Source organism: Larimichthys crocea, unplaced genomic scaffold (genome assembly GCF_000972845.2).
Source record: "Larimichthys crocea isolate SSNF unplaced genomic scaffold, L_crocea_2.0 scaffold27694, whole genome shotgun sequence".
Classification (NCBI taxonomy): domain Eukaryota; kingdom Metazoa; phylum Chordata; class Actinopteri; family Sciaenidae; genus Larimichthys; species Larimichthys crocea.
In genome coordinates, this window is record NW_020853656.1 from 1 (window position 1) to 10,417 (window position 10,417).

Below are 10,417 nucleotides of genomic sequence, written 5' to 3' on the forward strand. Positions count from 1 at the left end.
GGATAGAGAGACTTTTGGTTCTTTTTTACACTAGAAAATTCCTAACCAAACAGTGTTTTTAATGCCACCCATGAGTTTCTGAGAGTAATTTTTGATGAAGCTAGATAATACAGATTTGATTACAGCACACACCAAAATAATGCATACATGCAGAATCATAAAACACAGGGTAAGAACAACCTGTTTAGTTTTTGTCAACACACCATAATTTTGAAACAAAAAACAGCAATTCATCATTCATATGCTGCCAGTAAGTCTGTCTACCTCCCACGATGCTTTGTGGGTCTTCAGCTTTGGCTCGGAGGATGTTTGGCCCGAACACAGTGGCCAAGTTCTGGCCACTCATCTTGTTACTACTGGAGTAACTCTGGACCTCATTTAGAAACCTGCACACACACACATAAAGCATTTGATGAGTATTCCTACAAATTCACAATTTTTTGGCCAAAAAAAACCATTTACTTTACTATAACTGAATGGTGAGAAGAAACTGCATGTTTGAGTTATGATGAGTTCTGCAGTAAATTTCTAATCAATCACGTTGATGGTGTGCTGATCAAAGAAAATAGATGATGCACGATGCAACTGTGTGTCAAGTTGGTGTTTGTAATGCACCAGTTATGATTCAGTCTTTGTTTTGAATGCTGAACTCAGTCAAGACATCAGTCTTGAAGTGTCAATTTAATAATTTTTAATATTTCATAATTCAAGACAAATACTTGAATGAAAACCTGGTCACAGAGTGTCTAAATAACAAGGTAGGAGGAGTCTTACTGGCAGATAAAGTTGAGTAGGTTGAAGTTTGCAACTGGCAACTCCCGAAGAAGATTCCTCAACTCCCCCAAACCCTGATATAGAGGAAGAAGTGGAAGAAGAAGAGGATGTGATGATGGAAGTCAGGAAGGAGTAAAGACGCAAGGTAACTTTTTTGTCTTCCTGTACTGATGCCAAACACGCTAAATGTTCATCATGATTTATAGGTACCCTGTGGAGCATCATTATTAGATGTGGTTGGATTTTGTCAGAGGTGTTCTTAGCACCTATAAACACCCAAATGTGATGACACAGGGTCCTGGAGTACACCTGTGCATCACTGCAGCAAGGTGAGGAGTTAAACCACTGGAGATCAGCAAAGTCAAGATTTTCAGAGGGTGATAAGTTGCTCTTTAACAAATTCCTTGTTTGCAGTGTAGGGATCTGCAGTTACCAGTGTGCGGTCACTCAACAGCTTCTGACCACAGAGCAGGAATTCCTGGTAGCGGCTGTAAGGAACCAGTGGCTCTGGCAGTTGTCTGAGGTAGAGCTTCAGCAGTGATGCCACCGTGTGGACGTCTGTGCTGCTGCAGACAAAACATAAAGCGAGCTAACCTTTTTCACAAAATCCTGAAGGACATATGATCAGAAAAGAGTACAGACACAAAGCAACAAAAGAGGGATTATACCTGTCAAAGGATGGTCTCTCTCCTGCATCAAAAGCCTCCTGGAGCTCTTTCACCAGACTGGCCTGTCCCGACTGGCGAAACAATCCCACTTCATGCAGGCCACGTTCCCGGATGAATGTCACACACTGCTCCACCACCAGAGGAACTAAACGGACCCCATAACGTCGCTCATACAACACTGTCTCCTCCAAACTCTGACCAAAGACCCCTGCAAGGGAAGAAGATGTTCATGAGATTCTTAACTTGTAATGTGGTTAGGACCGTCTTGTCACCAAACAGTTGCCCACTTAAACACCCATCAGACACAGAGCAACATTAGCATACATAAAGACACATTAGTTGTAAACACACCTTTCTAAACACAGTGTTCGTGTACCTGTGAAAGGGATCCAGACTCCCTTGTTGAGGCTCTTCAGCCACTCGTCACCCTGACCGGCGCTGTTAGATAGGAAGAAATACGAGCCAGGACTGGCCAACACATCTCTGTTACCTGTATGTACGCAAACATGGCTGTTCTTAGGATGCTTGTCCAAGTAAAGTCAAGTTTTTATAATCAATGCAAGTCTATCACCACTAACCATTAATGACTCAGTGCTTCTGTGGTATACTTCAAGGGCATTCAAAATTTGTGTAATACTACTATTTTCTGATACACCAAACTCGTGAGAATTAAAATCGATGCAGCAGAACCAGAGACATTGCTTTTTATTTTATTGCATAGAGCCTACATTACCTTCCATGACCATGTGTTACACTAGTAGCAGCTAACCTTGAGCTGCTTTCAAACATTAATAAGGAATGGTGAATAGGAGCCTTCTTTCTGCTCATCCCCAGATTGTTTCATTTTCAAACTTCTTCACACAAATCAACTTGGGGCAATTTATTAGACCACAAAAACTTTAACATTATTGAAGTCTTTGAACTCCTCGGTTAGACAGACACAAGACCTACTTAGTTGGCCTTTACTACCCAACTCCGATTGGAATATTAATCCCATCTAAATAGGCCTTAAAAAACTGACAGCAGAGTTGTGCCTCAACAAAGAACAAAAAAATACCATGGAAAGACTTGTTACCATGTCAAACAACCCCAACTATGAACCACAATTAACACACTACACATTCTCTCCTCTAACCCATCTCCCTATCTTCATCGCTTATGGTGCTTGGTCTGGTGAAGACACTGTCCTCTCTTCTACCCTATGTCCCATTATCTTCCACTATATATGTCCTTCTCAAAGTCAAAAGGGTGTGTGTGTATAAAGCTAATACGTGCACACACAATGTCACCTCAGATAGAAGGCTAAAGATCCTGAGTCAGCATTTAAAAGAAGTCACTTAAGGGCAACACACACAGCTAGAGTTCTGGAGGGATTAGCAACTAATATGTTGATGGCATGTGTATGTGTGACTCACCTTTATGGCCTGTACTGTCATGTTTCCAGGACTTGAAGCAGCTGAGTCCCATGCTGCAGCACTCCTCCTCCAGTTGGTACAATAATGGTTTTAGACACTTAGTAACAACAATACGATGGGTTTTGTTGCAGAACTGTGAAGGTTTAGATGGTAAGACAGCAGCTGTGCATAAACTGACCACCCAGACTCGTTGTTTTAGCTAAAAGAACTAGTGTAAAGCTCTTGGTTTTAAACGTCCTGGTAGATGTATGGCGATAAAGAGTTGGTCCTGAGGGGAAACAAGTGCCTTAAAAAAATGTTCTTGGTGGATATGGAACCTGTTTCACCTTGAGGAATTGATTCAAATGGTGGATCGATGTACAGATCCAGGTTTCTGGTTGATATTGAACTTAAAAGTGTTTGGTGCATTAAGTGCCTTAATAAGAGATTTCAGTTGAATAATCAGGCTTGTACGAAAGTGGATTTAAAAGCTTTTAAAAGAGGGAGAGGGGGTAAATATTTAAACCTTAGAGGTTCTTTTTTATACAGTTCCTGGTGGGTATTTAACATAAAAATACAGTATCATGTAGGAAATTCAACCTTAAAAGAAGATTTTCAAATCGATACTGATATATATTAGAGAGGTTTTAGGTGATACTTTTAGAGAATATAGGACCCAAATTTGGATTTCCATTTGAAATTTCTAACCTTGCAGAGAGGTTCGTGGTGTTTATGCTAACTTCAAGTTAGCCTAGAAGAACATAAAGCTTTGAAGAAAGGATTGTGGTAAAGATCCAGAACTTTTCCTATAATAAGAGAAGTTTCCTGTGGATGTAGCGATTTTACCCTCAAGGGGAAAGGTATCTGATGAGTACAGAGCCCTAAAAGAAGATCTTTGGAAGAAGACGATAGAAGTTCTGGTTGACGGTATAGGACCTTCAATAAAGGTTCTTGGGGTATCTGCCTTTAAGAGTCCCTGTTGAATATGGTGTCACAGAGAGAGAAAAGTCCCAGAATGTTGCAACCTTGCCCAACTCAACAAACAGACTACTCTTCTCAAACTCTTCTTTAAATGTTTTTCCCTGCTCTCCTTGGAAGTCTCCATTGCCCTTGGATACACAGTCAACATTTTCCAGTATGTAGTTTTTCCAGCCTCCTCCTCACAGAAGCCATCTCTCCAAATGCCCCACAAACTTCAAAACGTGAGAAAATGATGTCAACATACATGTGCAGTGATGCTTATAACGAGCCACACAGCCCTCAAAATGTTGCAGGTGGTTCCTAAATAGGATGCATCGATTCCTCTTGGCAGAACTTCTCTTAAACATCAGCCTGTAGCACGAAGGATTTCGAATAATTTAGGATGCATTTGTCCACATCCAGAATCCCTCTGACACCAAGTCTTCATTTGTCCTTCTAATGCTTTAAAGAGGACGGACTTTGCAGAGAATGTACCCGTTCACACCCATGAACTCGAAACTGTCTCCAATCCGCTAAAGCACCAGGAGTGAGATGTCTGACTGGAGTCTGGAATCTTTCATGATGACCATCACAGGATCAGCATTATTCCCCCTGTCTTTTTCTCTATATTTCTCTTTTGTTATATTCATTTTTTCTCAGCAGCTGACAAAAAGTAAAACAATCCTGAGGGAACATTTTATGCTTTTTTTTTCTCGTCTCTTCCACCAGCCAGGGAGTCTAACTACTCCATCGTCCACAAGGAAAGAGACGATGTTAGTATTCCTTTCTGCATCCTCCCTCCTTCCTTGTCTCTCTCTCTGTCCTCTGCTTTATTAGCTCTTTAAGTGGACGCCCTGCTCCATTTCATATCTGAATGCCCATGTCTTCGTCATTCCGTCCCTTTCCGTCCTCTCCTCCTTCACTCCATCCTTTTTTCCTTCCTATCTGTCTCTCCCGTTGTCCCTCTCTTTGTCCCAGCTGTCCAGCTCGTCCTTCTCTCTTCTTCCCACTATGCTCACTCTCTCTTTCTCACTCTCTCTCTCCCTCTCTCTCTCTCTCTCTCTCTCCGTTTCCCAGCAGTGTGTGTGCCCCCTTGTTGCCCCCCTCCCCATTTGCCTCATCAATAACCATGCTGTGTGTGTGCGTGAAGGCTGTGCATTAGGAAAATTGGTTCTCTGCGACGCAGCGCTGTTTTACCAAAGTAATCACAGCTGATGGTGAGAGAGAGAGAGAGGGAGAAAGAGAGAGAGATGATCTGGCTCAAATTCTGCTGCTGCTGAAGTATGGTCTGCTGCAGCTCTCTCTCACGCACACACACACACACACACACACACACACACACACACTCTTACACACTGTCGCCATGATTCAAGTGGACATAAAAGCGAGAGTGGCTGGTCGGCCCAGTCAACTTTTGAACTCAATTAAAGTATGAAGAACCTCTCTCTCTCTCTCTCTACAGTTAAATTCAATAAGCTTCATTGGCCTGAAGTACAATACAGTATACAGCGTATTGCTAAAGCCTTGTTAGTAATCAATATAAGCAATCAAATATTCACAGCTGTCCCGCCTACAGGCTGAAATATACACTAGATATAACTATAGGTTTGCAGACATCTGGACATAACACATATGCAGGCATAAATCTAGCCTTCCAATCTTCTAATTTCGGGCTTTCAACCAGATTTTAGAACCAGGCAGCAGGGATTTGCTTTTCAATTCATCCCAAAGGTGTTGCATAGGTTTGAGGTCAGGACTCTAGCTTCCACACCAAATTAAGGGAAATCATTTCTTTAGGATACAGTCTTTCCCTCCCTGTATTTTCTTGTTGTGGTCCCTTCCCCTGATTCCTCTCCTCTGCCAATAAACCAAAACAGCTGCAACTGATTTTCTCATCAACGCCAACCTACACTTTATAAAACCCTGGCTCATTTATCCAGGCGTCGCCAGATCACTCAGTCTCTTTTGTGTTACTTCACTACAGCCTTTTTTGAGTTTTTTTTTGTTTACTTGTTTCTTTGCTTGCCAGCAGTAACTTTTTCTCACCTTCCAGGATTACCCTACAGTTTGTTTGCCTGCCTGCCTGCCTGCTGTCTTTATCCATCTACCACCAGCCTTTTCTTATTTGTAATCGGATTCAGCATCCCAGTCTGAACCGGAACATTGCCATTACACTCAGCCACCTTGCCCTCATCCCTGGCCTCCACCCAATGACTCCTCAGCTTATCCACCTTCCTTTGTCCAACCTCTGTGACATTAAATAAACTCTCTTATTATGGTCTCCACATTTTATTTGATTTTATTTATGGAGAAAATGTTTCTGATTTTTACCTCTCATGTTTCACAACTCTTGCTGAGTTTCACAATCAAAACTGCTGTGAACTGTAGCTGCTAATGTTAATTAATTCAGTTGGCTGTAAATTTGCTTCCTGGACAGGGTTGTGTTGGTGTTTACAATGGCAGAAGAGGAGGAGGAAGTTTCCAGGCCCTGGATGGGAGGGAAAACTGACAGAGAGTGGAGCCAATGTTGTGGTAGAACTAGGGCCGGAGGAATGAGTAATGTCACCAGGCTTAGCAGCTTCTATGGACACAGCTAATGGCAGAGACGAACAGACTGAAGAGGACGACAGAGGAAGCTAAGGAGAGAAAAGGAGAGAGAGAGAGACCAAGTGAGAAGCCGCCAGACAAGAATAAATCTCTTTTAGTCTTTTAGTTGTTGGTGACAGTTTTATGAAATAAAAGTCTGAAAGAAGACGCTGAGCTGGGCTCCTTGCTGTTGGACTAGTAATGTTAGCGGTCTGCTATGCCCTGTGTTGTTGTACTTGACTAGGTTAATCCTAACAAATGCACATGTACAGATGTTGGTTGTTTGGTATTACAGAAATTCTGGATGCCAAATCCCAAAAACACCAAATCTTTCATACTGTACATATTGCTTTTAAGGTTTTAACAGATCCAAGAGGTTGCACTGAGATGGACTCCCACGGGCAAAAGAAAACCTGGAAGACTAAAAAAAAACAGATGATTTAGCCAGATGAACATAACCTTGGATTAGGGAAGCATCATGGCCATGGTTAAAAGAAATCACTGGTGACAGTAGGAGACAAGATGCAATTGCACAACAATCCACCCTTTAGAGGTTTTGTAGTGTTGTAACAATGTGTCTGGCAGACAACCTCTGGTCTTTGTTGGGTAAACAAAAAACATATTTAGTGTGTCAAACTCACAGCGTAATATATATTAATACTATACTGTACGTCTGCCTGATTGAGTGTCTGATAGACTGAATTCTAATCACCGCTGAGAGCTTTCACGTCTGTCTGTCAATACAACTGGACGGCATACTCTTCATTACAAAGTGCTGTGTGTGTGTGTGTGTGTGTGTGTGTGTGTGTGTGTGTGTGCTCTCCACTAAATGAAATCTGTCACCTCCTCTCCTCTTCACTTTGACTGCATGTCTGTAATAAATCACATGCATGGAAATATTGCTAAAATGACCTCACTATCTGCATCTTCTAGAGAAAGCACAAAGTCCTGCAGCAGCACCTTTAAGTGATCGCACATGATAACTACAGTTTGAGTCACTTAAATAGTAAGTGTTTAACGGGTTGGTTAAGTAAAAAACAATCGAACACATCATCCTTTTGTTGGTAGAGCCATTAAAGTGTACATGTTAGCACGTACAGTAAATTGTTGACTTCAAATGTTTTAGTTTTCTTTTGCTTCGTTGCATTGATGAAACATGAATTGTGACAGTAGTGGCTCATATAGCGTTTCTGAAAAACGTGCTGCTTCATATGATACATTTTGACTAATAAAACCACCATCACTTCCCTTATGAGGAAGAAAAACAGAGAAGAGCAAAATCAGGATTTTAATCAATAATGAATTAATTCAGAAATCTGACAAAGAGCAGACTTTGATTATAATAATCACTCTTTCAAAGGAGAAGAACTCTTGTGCTTACGTTGCGGTCAGCATCAAATTTCAGAATCTGAACTATGCCAGTTGTTAAACATAAAGATATTTTTATTTTTAATGTTTAGGATAGAAATACAAGCCTGGGTTGATGGTTGATGTGCATCAAAGCCACTGTAAAAATTCCATGTCATCTTTTATGTTCTTAAAGTATGCTGCATCCAAACATCTGGCTGTTAAAAAGGCTGTTCATTTAAGTTATAGGCCATGGTGCATACATGTTTCGTAACAAGAGCAAGCCCAGCAGCAAATATTTAATTAAACATTTTCAAATTACTGTGGCTGTCAACCTTCATATCTTAATGTAGCAGAGTAGTGGAATAAATGGTGATATTTTATTGCAAATGTTCCTGTTTTTTGGATAAATAGCATGCCAAATATACGCAACGATCTTAGTCAAGACAAGCTAAAAATGCATAGTGTATCTTTCTGTTCTTTGCTTTCCACTGCCTACTTTTCTGAAAATTATTTGCTATTTATTTATTTTAAACATGATTAGAAATTACTTACTGACAGAAAAAATATTATTTTAGTCCAGTGAGTTTAACAATACTCTGGCTTTAATATATAAAGATAGTTTACAATCTACTAAATGTTCAAGATGCACTCTGATGTTACATGTACATAAAGTTGTTCTCTGCAGTTAAGTGACATGATACTGGCTGTCCAGTACATACTGTTGCAGTCAACCCATCACCTTCAGCTGCTGCCAGGTTGTTTTCGCTCCATTTAAAGAATTAATCTACTCCTAAGTCACACAATACAACAAACTGCTGCACTTTGGGCCACACCCACCACCAACGTCATTGCGTGAACTTTGAGCTTTGGCACCTGATAAAAATCACTGTGAGGCGTCTGGCTGCCTGTCTATGTGCCACATCCCCTGTGGGATTCCAGTTAGCCACGATGTTTTGATGCTAATTTTAGTTTTGCTGTTAAGATTTATCTAGCTGTTGCAGGTTTTAAATCTAAAGATAGTTTGTTTGCATGTTTTATAGTGAAAACATGACCTTTAAATGCAAAAGTTACAGGCTGGTCAGCTGATTTTGTCTAATTTTACACTGAGTCACATCAGCAGAGTGAAAGTTACAACTCTGGTCATTTCTTTCTGACCCAGGGTGAGCATGATCAAACGAAGAATTCCATTAAAACAATTCTCAATATTTTCTAGACAAGAGTGTAAAAGTATTATTTCATTATGTTTCTAAGGCAAAGCATGTAAAGAAAAAAAAACAATAGGCCTAGAATTGAGCTCTGAGGAACACCACCTGTCATTTAATCTGTAACTTTACTTCCTGCCTTTGTTGTGTTTCTTGCCATTTTTGATTAGCTGTTCCTCCTTGATTAGTCTCACCTGTCCGTGATTAATTTCTACCTGTGTCTTGTTGTCCTGTATTTACTTCGGTATTAAGTCTGTGAGCTCAGTTTATTATCATTTTGTTGTTTTTCCACAGGTCAAGTGTGCCAGACATCAAACGTCAAACGTATTGTCCTTTGGAATCCTTGCTTTTTTACTTTTTTCTTTTTTTTTACCCTGGTCTGCCTCGTCACATTGTGTGTTTTGTATTAATAAATAATTTTGGACTGTACTAACTCTGTATCCTGTGGCATTTGCATTTGGATCTTGCGTGAAGTTACCTTGCTTGCACAAATGCAAGAGACTAGCTGGTGTCTAGATAGAAACCCAAGATTTGCAAAACTTGGTACTTGGTTGAGATTAGGCACCAATTTAACTAGGTCAGGTTTAGGTCAAAACAAATCAACGCTGAGTTTTGGCTCAAGGGCCCAAACTTTCTGGCAGACAAAGACAAACTTTGATCTGTGAGAGTGAACTAAAACAACAAAGTTAAACCTGAAACTTACTGAAGATTCAGATGACTACAAGTGACCCGTATCACATTGTTTTCATTGTTATTATATTAAAGAAAAATTATATTATATACAACAACAATGAGCTAATCTTACAGATGTCTGTGTAGCCCTGGCTCATTACAGGTCATGTTTTATGCTATAAAAGTCCTTAAAACCATCAAATCTTGGGATTAAGGAGTGTCCCTTGGTTTAACACACATACCATGTAATCACATTGTCCCCCAGTTTGTTTTTTCCTGGGAGGCTGTTTTGTTCTTTCAGCTGATTATCTCTACTGTCAGTTGACAAACCAAGTGCTAGGCAAAGTGCCCAAAACACAAAGATATATTCCTCCACTGCAAGTGCATGTGTGTTAGCTGAAAATGCCAAACCAATTTTAATTAACACTAAAACAAAACAGCTCAATCTCCAGTTTAACAGGTGCAGATCCAGGTTTTGTATGAACTGCTCTGTGTTTATATATGTCCAAAAATTTAGTATGAAATACGTGATGTGTGCGTATGCTGGGTCATTCATAGAGTACATCACAGAATTTCCTGCATCATCCTACATCAACAGATCCAGATCAGACACAGTACACTATGGTTTCTACTTTGGGACGAAAGAAGAGCCTGTGTTGGGTCATGCCAGGGGTCAAGAGTGGTGCAGCTCCCCGTGTCCCTTTTCACTGCAGCTGGCTGAAGATTTTATTGCTGAGAAGTACAGAGGAATGTTCACGTCTTGGTTTTCTGAGGGACATGACGTTTTATTATACCCTGGACACCATTTCTG

At 40.4% G+C, this 10,417-nt stretch overlaps 1 protein-coding gene across 1 annotated transcript; it reads right to left on the bottom strand.

Annotated features, from left to right (window-relative positions):
- Positions 1 to 264: 264 nt before the first annotated feature.
- Positions 265 to 1,768, bottom strand: LOC113744904 (rho GTPase-activating protein 24-like; the record flags this gene model as incomplete). Its single annotated transcript, XM_027276030.1, has 5 exons — positions 1,738 to 1,768; positions 1,443 to 1,650; positions 1,208 to 1,340; positions 775 to 848; positions 265 to 386 (listed from the first exon to the last, which is right to left on the bottom strand). Coding segments are annotated over exons 1-5 (568 nt in total), but the record flags the coding sequence as incomplete, so codon positions are not given.
- Positions 1,769 to 10,417: the final 8,649 nt, after the last annotated feature.